A 19255-nucleotide genomic window follows, 5' to 3' on the forward strand; every position below is an offset into this window, starting at 1 on the left:
AGACAATTTTTTATTCAAATAATGCAGTACCTAATGTGTGTTATGGAGAAAAAATCGAACCTACAGCTGATGATTTTTATTTGCAATAACAAAGAGCATGTTATATCTAGCAGGTCATCAGATGAGCTTTTATCGTTTCATACAATCGAAATTTCTGAACGGGGTTCCAGATTTATTAGATATTCACGCCATGAAACCACTGGTTTCATCAAACCTTGTTTTCTTGTTCAGAGAAAAACAATTGCTACTTCTAATGCGTTTAACTCCGAAGTTAGTAGTCGTTTTTGCTATATATTTTCAAGTTAATGTGTGTGAAATTCTTATTTCCTAAATCATTTCAATGCCCAATAATATACTTATAAAAACAAACTTTTCCAACAATCGATACGAACAAAATTTGTTGTTAAGCGATACATTTTAAACAAATGAGCTGGGTTGAATAGATACACCAGTTTTATTCAAAATGCAAATGCAAACTTAAATTCGGTTTCTGAAAATCGCTAAGTATTAATTACAATTTCTAGATGGAACAATATATTATACTTTCGTTGATAAGGCTATCGCAACCCGTAGGAAGCCATTCACACAACATTAAAGCTGATGACGTAGCTGTCTATTTCCTATTTTTTATTCGTGGTGAAAATGATCTCCGATAGTAATCGTTCTGTTTATGCATCTATGTTTCAAATAATAACAGTTATTGTATACTCAAAAGCACTTTAAAAGTAAACAGGGTATGAATATATGACCAATTTGAAAATGTGAAATGTCGGACCTGGTGCTGATACTCATTAGATAAACAAAACCTTTTGTTCTTAGTTTTGCGTTTGTTTCATTATATATGGGTATCAGTCTTCCCACGCTGTCAGAGACCAGTCTGATTTTCTTGTAAAGAGTAAAGAAACACTTGGTTGTTAACAAATTTTGAAGCATGAGTTGGGTATATAAATACCAGTTAATCTGTAGATAGTTGTGTGAATTTTCCCTGACGTTCGTCTGACATGTAACAACGACAATTAGTTCAAATATATATTTGAACGATGGCATAACATCGTATTTTTGTCCAAGCCGTTGTTTTTGTCTGTTATTGTTTTGTATGAGAGCAAATGTTTATACATTTAGCTTCAACGTTCTCAAGTAAAAGTAAGAAAGAAATTATTCTCAACTGGCCTGTTGAAATCATGTAGGACAATAAATTCATTAAAGCGGTCATCTTGAAAGACTGTGCCTTCTCTTTCTTGAAATCGATTAATAGTTTATTACTTCCCTCAAGTAATAACCGCATACCGGACATGAAGTTTAGAAGTGTTAGGTAATTACCGCATGGAAATTCAAGACAGAATAAGCCTCCTTAAGAAAGACAATCTTAATGTAATAAAAATGTAATCATAATAGAGAAAGGCATTAGAAAGCTTATGGTTCGGCCTTTTTTCTTTTTCGATTACGCGCTTAAAGATCGATATTTCTTCACAAAGATATAGTTCAAAGATGACGTCAATAATAATACATCGGCTTTTATAAGAAACAGAAGTCACATTTACTAATCAGATTGAGGTTATTCACAACCGATTCAAGATGGCGAAACATATTCAGGAACTGAGATCCTGTTGCGATACCTTAATGCTCGCCGCTGGCTAGAATCGATCACTACGAATTTCAGAAACATTCGTTTACCGGTCCGTTATGTTTGTTTTGTAAATTGTATAATAAGTTTCATGTAATTATGTTAACAATTCAATGTATGTTTTCTGTATGAAATGCTAAACGTGATTAGCGTATAAGTATCTTCCATGGCCGAGAGTGTAAGATAGGTCCATTCCGACCCGAGCGTAGGGTGTTTTGCGGAAACGAGGTTTACCGAGTTTCCGCAATACACCCTGCGCGAGGGTCGGGATGAACCTATCTTACACGAGCGGCTATGGTAGATGCTTTTTCTCCCACCTCATTTAAGCAAAACTAAGTAAAAATATATTTTTGCTGGAATTCTTTTGTGCTTAGTGAATATGCGATAATTCGTGGTTGTCATGGATATGCGCGCAGTGATTTCGATTATGCGAATAGTCAAACTTGACTTCAAAAGTTCTAAGAAGAGTGAAACATTATTTCTTGAAAGGTGCGTGAAGACTGTTTTATGGTGACATTTGAAGCGAGAAATAATTATTTGGCGTTCTAAGTATTGCCACAAGACAAGGTTTCTATGATGCTACAGACGACAGTCTTTAACAAGGGAGGTAATTACAATGTGACGACCATAAAAAGGAGTTCCATACGGGCATTTTATCTTCGCCCGTGGGCAAGATAAGAATTTCTAGCATGGTTAAATTATTGGATCTACTTATCTGAGGTGGGAGAATTTTACATCTTTTTTTCTGAAGAGCAGTTTCAAAGTTATCAATTATGCTAACCTAATTCAACTCAACCCAATTCATCATTATTTCTACCACATATGGTGATATTCACAGTATGTAACGAATACAGATACTTCTTAAGTGTGACCACACTGTACAAAAATATATATATTTTCAGTTAAAGTCAGTGGCAATGAATATTATTTCAAAATGATTGTGTTTCAATCTATGTAGTCTATCTAACATTAAAACGTATAATATCTTCTCGAGGCTGGTATTCGCTACACATAATTGTCTGGCACTGTCGGCTTCTACGCCAAGAAGTGCAAAATGAATGCTGTTCCGACCATTGACAAGGTTATGAAAAGGCTTCACGTCCATTGATAAGTTCATGGGAAAACTTGAGGTCTAGCTTGACGTTCATTGAAAAGTTCATGGAAAAGTTTTGTTTTGAAGTTCATGGAAAAGCCTGACTTCCATTGAAAATTACATGGAAAAGCCTGACGTTCATTGACATGTTGATGGCAAAGCTTGACGTTCATTTAGAAGTACATGGAAAAGCTGGACTTTCATTTGGAATTACACAGAAAAGCTTGACGTTCATTGAGAAGTACATGACAAAAGTTTGACGTTCATTTAGAAGTACATGGAAAATGCTAGACGTTCAATGAGAATTCCATGGAAAAGCTTGACGTTCATTGAGAAGTACATAGAAAAGCTTAACGTTCATTAAGAAGTACATGGAAAATGCTAGACGTCCAATGAGAAGTTCATGGACAAGCTTGACGTTCACTGAGAAGTTCATGGAAAAGCTTGACGTTCATTGAGAAGTACACGGAAAAGCTTATCGTTCAATGACAAGTCAATGAAAAAGCTTGATGTTCATTGAGAAGTTCATGGAAAATTTATCTGTTCATTGAGAATTACATGGAAACGCTTGACGTCCATTGAGAAATTCATGGAAAAGCTTGACGTCCAATGAGAAGTAAATGAAAAAGCTTGATCTCCAATGAGAAGTACATGGAAAAGTTTGACGTCCATTAAGAAGTTCTTTTGGAAGCCCAACGTCAATTGAGAAGTTCATGAGAAAGTTTGACGTCAATTAAGAAGTTCTTTGGGAAAATCAACTTCCATTGAAAAGTTTGACGTCTATTCAGAAGTTCTTTGGAAAGCTTGTCGTCCAATTAGTTCATGGAAGTATTTAAGAGATTGCGAAACGTTCTTGTCCGTGTACATGTGGGCTACCTTTTTTGCCGTATGTCATTATTGTATGGTTATAATGCAGACATTAAGAGTAGCATGTAGGATTGCTGGTGGACAGTGATTAAGGCGAGTATCAGTGAATATACAAGTTCAAACTGCATCCGAAACACCTCTGCCATATTCCATCAGAAACAGCCACGGATGTATTCCGGTTCATAATTGCAAGCAGTTCGTAAACAAATATATAATAGTACTTATTAATTAAAGTCTTTTAGCACAAGGATCAATGCGAAAATTGTACTCAACACTAGCACCACAAGAACGTACAGATCGACAAACATAATACACACCATACAACAAACTAACATTCATCGAATAAAATATATCGGCTGACGGGAACGTCCTCCTTTTTTAAGCGGAAATATATAAACAATTATTAATTATTGATGTAACTTAACAATTAAGTTTTCTTGGGATATTTTACGCTTAAATAATATAACCGAGTTTTGAAAAGATCGAATTACATATGCCAAGATATCTGAGTAATTGAAGAACCATAAGAAAAGGTGAGTATAATAATATGTGTGTTGATTGAACAAGTTCGAGCTATTATGGCGTTAAATATTAAACGGATCTTCAAGTTTGACAGCAGTCAAAGTGAATTTCGTCATATTTTGACAATTCAAGGGCAACATTACGCCCATAAACATTGCAACCAAGTTTCGTAAAGGTTGGATAAGGAATGTCCGAGGTAGGGAGTGCATGTGAGCGTGCGACCCCACGTATGACGCGGAATGACGCGGACGACACCCTAGACGCCATGGTCTCTGAATGTCTGTCATGCTTCGCAGGCGACATAAACGAACACTGCCACAGTGACAGTACTTTCTCGGCGTTTTATAAGTTCCTTCAATTATAAAATGTCAACCGTCTACAATTGCAGATATAAAAGCTATTAAGAATCTGAAAATATACGAAAATTGACATATAATTAAAATATTGTATAGAATTAAAAATGCATATTTCCTAATAGTGCTGCAAATCAGATCACATTACATGCATATTTAAAGGGGTAACTGGTCTATTCTGCGAAAATATTTGCAATGGTATATCGTTTCTGAAATACTTAATCGTTTGGCTCAAGTCCGATGCGAAGCTGAGATATCAAAGATTGAGTCCAATATGGCCACCAAATCAAAAACATTTCGTGAGTATTCGTATTTGCCTATTTCCATTACTACATTTGAGTTTTCAATGACATATATCTACTGATATGTCAGTAGGTATATAAACAATACAATATAAGTGTATTTTATTACTATCTTTGTCGTTTTTGTCTATTTATTTAGCTAACATATGCTAAATTATGCGCGAAATAGGGGTTGGTGTTAGCATTTTTATATGTAGACTGAAACAAACATCTGTATTTTTCTGTTAAAATGACACTACAGAATATGGGCATGCGTGTATTATATTTCTGAACAAATGTTATATAAATGCGTATGAAATGACAGCGAAAGTCCGACTTAATATATCTTATGGCCGTATATGAGTGAAACTTGCGTTTTTAAGTAATTTAGTACTAACTGCAGAACGTTCTGTTATAAGTAACGTGTCATAGTCAATGAATGCGTTATAGTTATATGACACTGGAAACAAGTGGCATGTGATAAATGATAGTATTCTTTTTATTCATCGTCAGAGCTTACGGCGTCCTCGATGGATTCAAGTGTATAAATGTTCATGCACATCATGTCGTCTGTGTTAGTGTTTCCTGTGAAAGAACATGCCACTGTGCATGGTTGTCTGTTTGCAAAGCAAACACATGTTTCGCTACATATTTCAAATCCGCAAACGAGGTCGTTCAAGAGTTCCGATGCAGCACCTGGCTGACTCATCATTTTGTGTGTCAACCAATCTTCGTCTATTTCATATCCAAAGTCAGTAAATGGAGGAAGATTGTGTTGTGCTGTAGTGGCGTGTTTCCATATCCACAACTGGATCACACATCTCTGCAGATGAAGATTGGGGCTGTCTGCGGTTGGGAGAAAGTTCCTTGGACGAACAGAGGACTTGGCTTTGAAGCATCGTAACTGGTGAAGAGTTTGCACGTCGCTTCCCCCGTACAAATTGATTACAAACGTGGTGCATTCAATACTTTGAAGGCCGGAAAGCAGTAATTATTCCCCCAAGTTGAAGAGAGGTTGATAGATCCCTTTCCCTTTCCGAAAAGATCCGCTGGTAGTATCACATTCTGTGATGAAGTACACTGGCAGCAGGATAATTAATTATTCTTCAGTAAGTTTGTCAATCAACTGGTGCACTGGAATAAATCGTCTACCATCCGTGTGTAGAGTAACACTTCCAGTTGACATATACAGATGAGTAGCGCCTATATATCGATACTGATGCAGCAATAATATCTGTGCCTGAACAGTGGATTGCAATACAAGTTGACCCCCTTTCCGCCTCATACTTGGCATGAAGTATCATTACAGTATCTGCATCCTATTGGTTAGTATCGAGTATGGGTTGATTGCAACACCCAATTGTGGTGACAATAACGCATGGTGTGCTTTTACCACTATTGATCAAGAGGACTGTTAAACTGGATCATTCTCTCCTTATTCTTCCCGTTACCCAAAAACATTTTCCAGTCCTTCGGTACTTTAAGTTCACCTCGAACATCAACATTTTTTCATTAACTTTGGCTACAATCACCTCTGTATTTTTGTTTTCCGTTTTCAAGCCATTTGTGCTATATTTGTCGAAAAATATATTGATTTTCGTCACTTTGGGCGATATTTCACGGACTGTGCTAAGGGTATATTGTTGTAACTTAGCTGCCATGTCAGTGAATGTCTCCTGCTCACTGTGCATAGGTTATGTCTGTACAAAAGCCATACCTTCAAATATGACCTCTTCTGGGTTGTCTGTCATTTCTCGTGTGTTTGGCAATAGTTCTTCCAACTTGGTCATGAAGTCTGACTTCTTTGTTTTGATCATATTTCCCCAATCACTGAACATACTCAGTGGTACTGTTGTATTTTCAAAGAAAAATACACGTTCAGACGGCACCTTCTTGTACGCATTAATTGCCAATAATCGTTCAAACATTGATGCCCCATTAATGATTTCTGCCTTTTGTTTTTTCGTTTTTTTCTGCTCCATATCTGACATGGTTTTTACTCAGTCGGATCTGAGCCATCACCTTTTACTATTAGTCTTTCAGACACAATTGTTAACATCTGATGTCCTCTTTCTAAACATGTTCTCATCGATTGCAGCATCTTCCTCTGTAGCATGAACACCTGTCGCAAAATTAACAAGCTTCTCTGGCGCACAAGCTTTTGACAACAAATTTGACTCTGTCCTAACTCATGCATAACCTCTTTGGCCCGAAGAAGTGTTGTGTGCACAGTGCTGTAATCTGTTGGTTTGGCCATGATGACTGGGTTGTAGGCGATAGTCGAGACGGTTTGATTGTCTTGCCCCATTGAATTTGCGAAAAAAACCGCTCCAGTTTGGAACTTTTTTATCTTCAGCTAAGTCATCACAAATGACGGAGCTCCGTCCCAATGAGTATAGCAACTCATCCAGTCTCACACGTTTTACAGCATTGGGCTCTACTGGATTTATTTCGTCTAGTGTGACAGAGCTGTCGAAAACGGGAGTTGGTCTTTGACTCGGTTTCTTGTAAGCCGTGATGGTGTATAAACTACCACCTGGTAGGCATTTTTTGTCAAATGTCCTGCTGGATGGTTCTCCTAATAGTTGACTTATTCTGTTTTCAAAGGTCATGGGTTGTGTGACAAAACCAACACATACCTAGTTTTTCACCCTTACTACTAACCTATATATCTGCCTAAACTCGTATTATTTGAATTCATATTATACATTTTAAAATCGTTTAGTTCTGTTTAAGTTCTGTTTCATACTCAAGTTACACTCCCAACTGAACTCAAGCTGTCTCTGAAAGACATTTAGTGAAGCAAAACATATAGAATCATACTTTATCAATTCTATGAAATGATACATACCATAGCAATTACTTTTCTCCAATAATATCAATAGCATCAAATGTGAACACTACTGACTTACAAACTTACAGTATATTTTCCCATGGCTTAATTATATCAAGGGGGGTGGTAACTGCTGTGATGTTTTGTAATCACCAGCAAATAGATTTACTGATAATCTCGCAGTTAAAGGTAAATGTAACATGCGCCTTCTGTAAAAAGTAATAATTTAAAGACACAACACAGTTTTGTGAATTATATTCAATCTTTTTTTGAAATGTAATATATAATGATGGATCTGACCACTCATAAAATTATGCAAACCTACCCACAGTGTTCTTCTAAATGTAGTCGCCGCCTTGACCAACAAATTATGAATCATTTAAAATTGTATTTAACTGTTATAATATGTGTCTAGTATAACTATGAAGTGTAAGAAAACTTAAAAACTGGTTAAAAGTAGTTGATCTATAGTAGAAAAAGTGCAGTATGGGGTACCGCTGAAACTCGTTTGAATTACCCCACCCACATCATATACCTTACTGCAACAGGACTACTCACTAATTCTAATTAAAATGCCATATACATAAATGTCCATAATATGTACCTCCATTTTAACTGAAAAATACACATATCTGTTTACCTTCTTTCAGTCTGCACATAAAAATACTAAATACTAACCCCTATTTTGCACATAAATTAGCATATTTTAGCTTAATAAATAAACAAAAACGACATACATAGTAATAAAAACCACGTATATCGCATTGGTTATATACCTTTTAACAGATCAGTTGAAAATTGTCATTGAAAACTCAAACGTAGGAATGGAAATAGGCAAATATGAATACTCACTAAATGTTTGTGTTTTGGCGGCCATCTTGGACGCCATGTTGGATTTCTCAGCTTCGCATCGGCATTGAACAAAATTTGCAAACAGTTTGGTATATGAAACTTGCTGTTGGAAGACATAGACCAGTTAGGTGTTCTTTACCACTCTAAATTTGTAGTAATATAATAACAAGATAAACAAAATACAATACGCAAGAAACAACAAACTGTCTCTTTCGATGCCATTCTTTTCATTAAAGACCAAATCATTAAATACTTGATTGATGTAAGAGAACACGCACATTCCGAAGCTTTACTTAATTGGAGAGAGAGGCATATCGCTAAATCCAATTAAACAAAGGCATTTAAACATTATTTTTGAAAGGCTGTGGTTTTTCTGTCTTGAAATAGATTAATATGTTATTACTTCCATGACATGAAGTTCAGAAGTGTTAGGTAATTAACGCATGGAAATTCAAGAAAGATTATGCCTCCTGAAGAAAAAACAAACCTTCATGTAATAGCAATGTAATCATAACAGAAAAAAGATGTTAGAAAGTTTGTTTTTTCTTTTAGCCTTTGAGCTTAAACAATCGATATTTCCTTTACAAAGGCATTGTTTTATAATGACGTCAATTAGAATATATCCGCCATTATTTAAGAAGCAGAAGTCACATTAACTTATCAGATTGATTCTATTCACAACCGTTTCCAGATGGTGAACCATATTAAACAGCTGAGATCCCGTTGCGATACCTTAATGCTAGCCGCTTGCTAAAATCGATCCCTTCCTTTCAGAACTCTACACTTTTTTGAAATTCGATTATCGGTCCGTCATGTTTTTTTCCAAAATTGTAGAATAATGTTCATGTTATAATGCGAACAAATGTAATGTATTTTTCTGAATGAAATGTAAATTGTGATTATCGTTTTACTTTTTATGAAGAACAGTTTCAAAATAGTCCAATATGCTCACCAAATACATCTCAACACATCAAGGGTGACACTACTGTACAAGAAATTACAATTAAAACAATGAATGCCATTTGAAATGACTGTATTACATTCTGAATAAAGCTTAGCATTTTATAGTATATATTATGTTCAAACTTATTACATCACCTCGAGAATGGTTTCCGCATAGCATGCTTGTCTGGCACTTTCGGCATCTGCGCTAAGAAGTGCGTAAAAAAACATGCTTCTCCGACCATTGACAAGGCCATGGAAAAGCTTCACATCCATTGACAAGTTCATTGGAAAGCTTGACGTCCAGCTTGATGTCCATTACGAAGAGCATGGAAAATTCCATTAAAAAGTTAATGGGAAAGCTTCACGTCCATTGAAAAGTTCATTGGAAATATTGATGTCCAGCTTGACGTCCATTGAGAAGTTCATGGAAAAGCTTCGTGTCCATTAAAAAGCTTATGGGAAAGCTTCACATCCATAACAAAAGTTCATAGAAAAGCTTCCCGTCCATAACAAAGTTTATGGAAAAGCTTCACGTCCATAAAAAACGTTTATGGAAAAGCTTCACGGCCATTAAAAAATTAATGGGAAAGCTTCACGTCCATTGACAAGATCATGGACAATCTTGACGTCCAGCTTGACGTCCATTGAGAAGTTCATGGGAAAGTTTGACGTCTATTGAGAAGTTCGTGGGAAAGTCTGACGTCTTTTCCAAAGGCGCCAACAGTAGAACACCACCTATTGCACTGCTTGCTTCATTCATATACACTGTGTATTTCATTAGTGTTAAAGGCACTATCACATTAGTAACATCTCTGCAGACAATGTGTTGGTAATTTACACACAAGTGTTGCAATGAACTCTTGATTATGTTATAAAATACATAAACTATTTTAAAGCAAAACCGACTAAGCATTTTTATAACAATTTCATTGAAGTACATCACAATATTTCTAAACTACAGTAACTTTATATTGTAACTTCTTACTGTATCCATATAATTCGTCTTCGACAGATTGTATTGATATATCATCTCTGAGACATTACGTTGATGAACCATTTATGCACCATCGCATTAATTTGCTTTCTAAAGTCGAATATCTGTTTAAATTGTGGTGTTATATTCAGTGAAGAAGAGATTTATATGACATAACAATGGGTTGGTATACTGTTAAAGACAACCAAAAATTAACGCAATGTCCGTCTTATTTTAAAATAATTATTCCTGATGTGTTTGTGTAGAATGTCCGACAGGTGAGTTTTAATTGCAATCATGAAGAGGAAGATATATAACAGGTCGAATTTCACGTTCATCAGACGGTTTTAATCGCGTTATGATACGGGAATTTCTCAACGGGCTTTCCGTTTATTGGATTTTTATTTCATGGAACAACTAATTTCATCAAAAGATATTTTCCTATTGAGAGGAAAACATTCGTTATCTCTGATACGTGCAAGCCTCATAATGTTCCTTCTATTTTGTGTTATGTAAATAGTTCTATTACATAACTGCCTGTTAGCTCGTATTTGTAATCATTTCACACACATAATATTACCGCAATAAAGCAACAGGTATTTGGTTCTGTATTATGTAAAATGCTTTCTCAATCAATAACCCTTCTTTCCTCCGGCAGGATACATTTCAAACAATCATCATGATTAGACGTGTTCAGCTTTATTTCAAAATATAAACACTATTTACACACCACGTGGTTTTGACGACATATGTACACATACATTAACTGTTATTTATAAAATTATTCAACAAGAGTGCTTTTAACCTATTAGTTATATTGAAAATAAAACAAAACTACTATTCGACATATAAACCCGTATATTTCAATTATATTTTCCTTAATATTTTTACCAACAGAGCTCCAGTGTCTATAAGGCGCGAAATTAACCTTTCATGTACAGTACTCTAAAGTCTTCAGTATCCGCCCTGAAGGATTTTCTGAATAGACTGAATACAAATATATCGATGCAATGTCAATTCAGAGAGTCATAAAGTTTCTGATAACTAACTGGCGTGATTTCAGTCATAATTAATGAACACCACAATGTGAGACTTCTTGGCAGTATCGTCCACAATTAGACATGGATGGTCATTAAATAAATAACATGCACATTCAATAAAATGCGCAACAGATTGCATACATACAAATTACCAATGAAAATCACAATAATGCAGTCATCAAAGCATATGTATGGAACAAAGTAATATGCCAACTTCCCTTGGTATTCACTATAAACAATAGCGCTTTAAGGCATACAAGGTGTATATATTCGAGGGTTGTCTCGAATCTCCGTGACAAGCTAAGTATATTTTTAAGCATTTATATAATGAATCTTGTCCGAAAATTTCCGACAGATAACGTTACGAGTATCACAAACATCACATCTAATGCCATGCAGCTCATGGTCGACGTCTATTCTTCCGTCAAAACGTAAGCGTTGGGGCAGTCAAGCGCCTTTCTCAAACTTTTCCCCGCGATGGTCCAGTTATCTTTGTTCAAAGACTTCATTTCAGGCAAAAACAGATAGCGTTCATACCGTCTGTACAATATCCTCTGTTTTGGACTTCGGACGCCCCGTTTTCTGTTGTTTTTTCATCCCTGACTGCTTCATACTGGAAGACCACCCATGCCATTTGTAAATTGAACTTCTTAACATTCACAATCGCGGTACAAAATTAAATTACTGATCACTGCGCCGCGCGGGTTTATAACGTCGTTATTTTTTTTGTTATTTTACGCAAAACAACAACTGCAATCTCAAATAAGAAACTGTTTATGACGTTAAAGTAGTTGTAAATGACGTTCACGTGTTAGTATTTACACATCAAATTCGAGTCCTTAAATGAACAGACTTTCGGCAATTGCGAATATTTTCCGATGACCGCACCATCTTTACCTTTACATATTTATGCTTCTAAACGTTCTCTTAAATATTGGTTAATTTATTTTAAACTTCCTATGTGATGATAAATATATAACGTTGTGTTACAATATGTTAAATTTGTATGATAGTCTAGGTCATGAAAATTGGGCTAATGTATTGCCTATGACTTTGTTTAGGAATGGTTTTAGATATATTAGGGAGTCACAGCATGTAGTAAATGAAAAAGGTTTTCTTACGGAATATGTTACTAGATTAAAAGATCAACATCTACAATTATGGAGCCAAACTTGTTCTGAGAATATGAAACTTTTTAATAAATTTTACATATATATATACCGGAATTGATAGAGAGCATAGATTTTGTTCATACTGTAAAGATGTTGTTGAGGATGAATATTATTTTGTTACCAAATGACGAGTTTTTTCTATTAATAGCTACAAAAAAACATAGAAGTTTTGCAAAAAATGGCTAGGTATTTGTATTATGCAGACAAAATTAGAAACAATTTATCATAGTTGATTAACATGTATGATGCCATAATAACAACTAATATTTTGTGAATTCTATGTTTGGTCAAATCCACGTTGTTTACTTCTATTTATGTATGCAAATCTGTTTATTGACCGGAGGCCTTCATACAATAAATATTTTAACTTGAACTTGATATTTTCGGATTGCGAAACATCGCATATTAATATAGATGTTAAGTTTTTTTAATCAATTATTGAAAGAAATAATGAACTATTGGTGTAAATTTAAGTAATGAATTTCGGGATTGATGCCATTATCGGGGATATGAACGCAGTTGGGCTGGTAAAAGTACGTATGGATTTCTTCGGACTAACTGCGTTTATACTCCGATAATGACAATAGTTCCGCAATTTATTCCTTTTTTAGCGACAACCTTTGATATCCTGTTCAAAATTACGATTTAAAGCCATGTATATATACAACTTAAGTAGGAATACTTACGTGCGTCGGTTTACAGTATCTTGTATTATATTTGTTGATATTAATACTGCGACACACGCATTTTCATCTTCAAATCTTGCAAGCATGTAACACGATCATTATCGATACATGTAGTGAAAATCATAATGTTATTTCATCAAATTAAATAAGACTTCATAAAAGGAAGTCGCGGAAGTTTTGGAACAACCCTCGTATATATATATAATGTTACAAATAAATGTGTACAATACTCATTTTTAGAATGAAAATAAAAGCAGCGATGTAAATGACACTGGTATTTGGCACAAATTATCAAATTTGGAACGGTGATGTCTTAATGCTCATGTTTACAATGTGAGGCCATTGCTTATACGAAATATGGAAACTTTCCTTATTATGTCTACATTCTGGAAAGGTAAATTTCAGCGAAAATGTGTTGATGATATCAGAGCTATAAATCCAATGAGATACTGATCAAAACTTTTCACAAGGCCGTCCAAAGGCGTTTTGTTGGTCACATGGCAAGGTAATATGTATTTATACTCGAACAAAGTATTTTTTCAACAACACATACATCTCTTCATGTATGTTTGTCAACGTGCAAACACAATGGTTGAGATTCTTTAATATAAAATTTAAACAGTTTTACAAACCAGCCCAAGCGCTCTGTCTAACGCCATATCTTGGTTGCCCCACTTAAACGCCAACTTCTATGTAGTTACAAAATCTGATCAACTTCAAATGATTTTCATAGTTTTTTGCCAAATAGTGTTAATCATTAAGAATCTTAAAGCTATCTGTCACGAAACAATTACGCTATAACGAAGGATGTTCATACTTCAAATGTTTTTCATGGTTCATTTAAAGCTAACGATAACATTAACCAACTTGAAAGGTCCAACATCAAATTTGTGAGGTATAGGCTACGATCAATTTTCTTTCTTGTAAAATTGCTTTTCTTTTCCTCGTCGCAATTATACATGGCATACTATTAAAGGCTATCTTACCAAGCTATCTATCATAGCAATAGGTGAACGCCGGGTATGATCTCTAGAGAATCAAATTTAAAAATTTGTGAAAGCGTATTCCAGGTTTAGTTCCTAGTCTTCCATTGTAAAGTAAACGCACGAGTATGCTTATAGCAGGAGGCAAGAAGAACAGTATCAAATTTATTTTATTTTCATTGCAAAGTGAAATAAAAAGATAAAGTTCAATCTTTGCTGAATGAATATTTATCAAACGATATCTAGATCCACTTTCTTATCATGTTTCCTATCATCTGTTACCAATCAAGTGGCACAGTAGCCTCGAGGTAGAGTGCAATATGAAGATGAAAACGACCGAGCATCGGCACGTTACAGTGGCAATTAAACTATTATATCGCTATTGGCTGCATAAAATCACTTTGTTAAGTCACACTTTTTAGAATACTATTTGTTATGCGTAATATTTAACATCTTGTCATATTTTGGTAGATTGTCTTGAAAGCATGACTATTAAAGTTTTTATCACATTACGGTAGAACTTGTACACCTACTATTTAAAATCTAATCACTTTTCGGTAAAACAAATGACAAGAATGTTACTTTCTTAAACACATTATTATAATATATAAATTTATAGATTTATAACGTAGACAAGTTGAACAACCAAACATAAATAGTCCTCAATTCATCGAATATTTAAGAGACTTACTTTCTGAATTGAAAGTTAATGTCAAAACATGGACCACGATACATACTGTTGAGAGGAAAATACCTTTAAAAAAATCAAACAGTCATTGCCAATTAACGTTTATGTATGACGCATTTAAATACATAGTTTGCATTTTTAACAATATATTTGCAGTGTAGTTACGTGTGCTGAATCTTCAAAGTAGATTAACTTCATTGCTCCCATTGCTTCTAAAACTGATGTTCTTTGTAACTCAACATATTCGTGACCGAATCTGGTCACCGTGCTACCACACAGTATGATTTGTTTTTTCAAACACAAATTTACTTGGAATTCGATGCAATCAGAACATTACGTGCAATCAACTTTCATAAATTGAAATCAAACACACATTTAACAAACTGCATCCCACACCCGTTTCTACTGTCTCTTTTGTAGATTTTGACACGGGACTTTAGGTTTTCGAAAAATGGCACACAGAAACAGCTCTTATGACAGTTTGGGCTCGAGGGAGATTTTCTCTTAATGGAAAAAAGGAAACCAATCACCAACGTCTTTAAAATGTATGTGTTCCATTACTAGTTTTTATTAGTAATTATAGATTAATGGATACTTATATCCAGTGGTTCCAAACAAGAATCTTACATAGGATTTTAGCTACAAACTCATTTCTGTTTTAAATGAATATTGTGAATGACAGACTATGTACATTTTATTTGTCAGAGAAGGAAACTTTAGTGCATTTATTTTGGAATTGTAATGATGTTCAAACCTTATTAAACTGTGTAAAAAATGTTTTATCTACAGGAAATGAACCTTTCACATGGGACTGTCAGTCTTTTATGTTGGGATCCACTGGTGTAAATTCTGATAAATAAAATATACTTTATTACGAAATGAAGAAATACATTTATCTTTGTAAAAGGAAAAACATAAGCCCATCTTTTGTTGGACTTAAATGTAGCTTAAAATTTGGTTGGAATATTTATAAATACACATGTATTAAAGAAATTGAAAATATTAACTGGTCAGTTGTTAGAATGTTTACTAAGACTAAATGAAGTAAAACAGATATACTGTATACATTATAAATATAAATACTTTTTATAATAATATCTAAATGAAAAAAAACAACAACGAAAAACAAATTTAGTCCATCTGTCATCTGAACTTGACATTGGTTGCGGGATAGTACTTTAAGTGTAAAGTAAAACCTTGTAAGAAAAGATTTACTAACAATTCCAACTTATTAATATCAACTGGAATACAGAAACTATCATCAAGAACAAAATTAGGAATGCATTTATTGTCCGAATACTCTAGTCCGGATTTTTGCTCAACCTCGAGTTTATCGATGGAAACAATAAATCATTTTTATTTATATCTAAAGAATGTTCCTGTTTTAATCGATGAAAACATACTTGTTAATCTAAGACGTTTTTCACAGATTATGGCTAGGTTATTCCAAAAGAAAAAAATACAAAATTTCTGTCCTTCGCTGAGACGATGTTGTAAACATGGCAAAATGTAGGCATATAGATGATTAATACAAAAGTATTCTTCAAACCCTTTGGAAAATGTAAGACCGTTAAGAATATTACTTAAATAAATACTTTTGTCATTTCTATGGTTCAATTTCAAGCAAACAAATAATGCTACCTCTGCGATGGCAATTAACTTTCAGACAGTTTTAATAAGTTTTGAACACAACAAAAAGCTCATATTTCAACATTGATATTTTTAGTTAATATTTGTCCTGGATATTCGTAGACAGGTTATGAACTTAATAAAAAATATTAGAGACAGTAAGGCACATTCACGTGTTTGTACTGAAGAACACGCTTGATGTTATTTGTTTAATAGATAAGGGGTGATGTTCCCACGTAATAGTGTTGGAAATCGGACAGAAAAATTACTGTCGATAATCGGTTTATAAAACCGATCAATGATCGATTATTTAATCGATTTTATCATTATTTAATTATGTTTGGTCATGATATTTTAGGTATAAATATACAGTACATGCACCAGTTTTAAAATTCCCTGATAATTTTGTTTGTACATTTCTTTGTATAAATTACATTTTTTATTCAGAACGTATCGATCCGTTGCAAGTGTTTACAAGTTTCTATTAAAGAACATGAGACCACAGGTTCTAGTTTTGTCTTCCATTTGGTATACATGTGTTTAATAAACACAAATAAAGATATCCATTTCTTTTTAATACATAGTCAGTAACAAGAACAACAAGCAGTAGAATATTCTATATGTTTTACAAGAACATATCCTTTTAGAAAACTAAATTCTTACATGGTAAGAAGTAAATGTTAGCATGTTTTAAAAATCACTTTCAAACCACAAAGAAGTTGAGAACCAATCCTTTAGCAGTTAAATTTCCAAGAAAATTTGTAATAAGGTACTGTAAAGACTTACTGACTTTTAAAAAGAATATTACTAGACAACTTAACATAGTTACATTTTAACATTTCAACATCAACTAGCATTAACCTGAAAATGAAAATTAGTCGGTAGCGGTTTTGTCCCTTGTTTCTATAATCGATTGTTCAAATTTCACTATCGATTGTCGCCGACGCAGGCTTTTCCGATCAATTGTTGATTATAGTCGATAATCGGCACAACACTACCACGTAGTGTTCCCAGAATAGTAGTTTTGAAGTGTATATGATTTATTCACAATCAATTTTAATTGTATGAAGGTTGTTTTTTTTACATAAATTGATTTAATACTCCACTCGTAAAGGACCATCATGCATGTAAAACATTACGTCCGTGATTTATTATCATTTCCCTGTTGAAAACTTCGCCAAAACATTTGCTTGTGTGGGATTTAAGTTTTGATTTCCATTTCGGAAGAGCATATTGACAATATCGTTTACAAACCCAGTGATGATTTTACTGACAAGGGTGCAAGCTTTATTGTTGGCAAGTAAGAGATTTGGTCGGGCTTTTAAAAGGAATTTTTACTAGTGACTGTTAAACATATTCACGTAAAAGTATGTAATGCCATAACTGTCGTTGGCTGTAGTAGTTCAAGTTATTGGTTTTTGCATGACTTGTCTTGTCTTGTCTACTCAAAGAACGACGAAAACCCCAAGCATTTGATACGGGTACTCAAACAACGACAAGACAATATGCAAATATGGCGAGGTACACGAAATGTGTGCGCTGGTAAATAAATCCTTGATGCATGGTCTTGTTTTTGTGTTCGATTTTATATTATAATTTTACATTTTATACAGATTTGAGCTTATAAACGTTGGTTTGTACAAAATTCTGGGGCTAGTTTGCACCGTTAAATTAAATATTTGGTTAATAGTAGCTATTGGACAAAAATGAAGCAATGAAATATCAATTTTGCTAACAATAGCCAAACAACTGGATACAGTCTTATCTTTTGCGTTAAATCAATCAAACTCATCTTTACTTAAAAAATAAGCGTAAACTGCGTTTTTCTTAAAAAAAAACCCTCATAATATTCCACTTGTTTAGGAATAAAGACACATTAACAAGCATGATTCATACCGACTGTAAACGGCGTTCCGTGCGGACTGCGTGCAGCACCATGGCGTTGCCAACCGTTGTGAGGAGACACAGGAACGTAAGCACAATCCCTAACGGAATTTCCCGCCATAACTCCTTCCCGTCACCCACAAATTGATCCTCACTCGAATTAGAACTATCGTTACCGAACACTAAAGTCCAGTCAAACGAACTGGAGAATGTATCCAAGGTAGTATTATCCAGTTCGACGGAGTTCTTTCTTGACATTTTGACACATATTTTACATTCCAATAAAACGTTTGTAAAGTATTTTTCATATATCATTCAAATAGGACGATACATGTCCATGCAATAAATAATTAAATTAAATGAATATGATAATTTCTGCGTGTTTTAGGTATTATCTTAAATACGATGTTTTCACTAATTAACACGCTCTTTAAATATATAGTGGGAAATTAATTTCCATGTGTGCACTAAAATCATGGTTTATATGCATATTAGTATTCCTCTCACCAAAATTAATATAGTGTATTATTTACTTCGCTACGTGTGAATCATTCAAGTCCGTTTGTATATTTTTTGAAAATTATTAAATTTTCGGTCATTAAACAATAACATTATTATCGCAAATTACCAAGAATAACAGGCGTTTACGTTCAATTAAAAAGCGTCCAATACCATCAGCCAGAGGTACTAGAGTGATAGATCATTTGCCGCTTCATTCAGAATTTCCCGGCGATCCTTCCTGAGAAAGCTCTGCACACCCTGTCCCAGCAAGCATAATCGCGGCGACTTTATCGCGCTTTCTTTTATTTATTAATCAATTTCTACTATAT

The 19255-nt window shown here is 34.2% G+C and overlaps 1 protein-coding gene across 1 annotated transcript in view; it reads right to left on the reverse strand.

Annotated features, from left to right (window-relative positions):
• LOC128218531 (histamine H1 receptor-like) overlaps positions 1-19036 on the reverse strand; it is a 60443-nt gene extending 41407 nt beyond the window's left edge. The window contains exon 1 of the mRNA XM_052926217.1: positions 18438-19036. Coding sequence (XP_052782177.1) covers positions 18438-18740 — 303 coding nt within the window. The 5' untranslated portion in view covers positions 18741-19036. The remainder of the gene's footprint in view (positions 1-18437) is intronic.
• Between the last annotated feature and the right edge of the window lie 219 nt (positions 19037-19255).

This window comes from Mya arenaria, chromosome 14, assembly GCF_026914265.1.
Source record: "Mya arenaria isolate MELC-2E11 chromosome 14, ASM2691426v1".
Lineage (NCBI taxonomy): Eukaryota > Metazoa > Mollusca > Bivalvia > Myida > Myidae > Mya > Mya arenaria.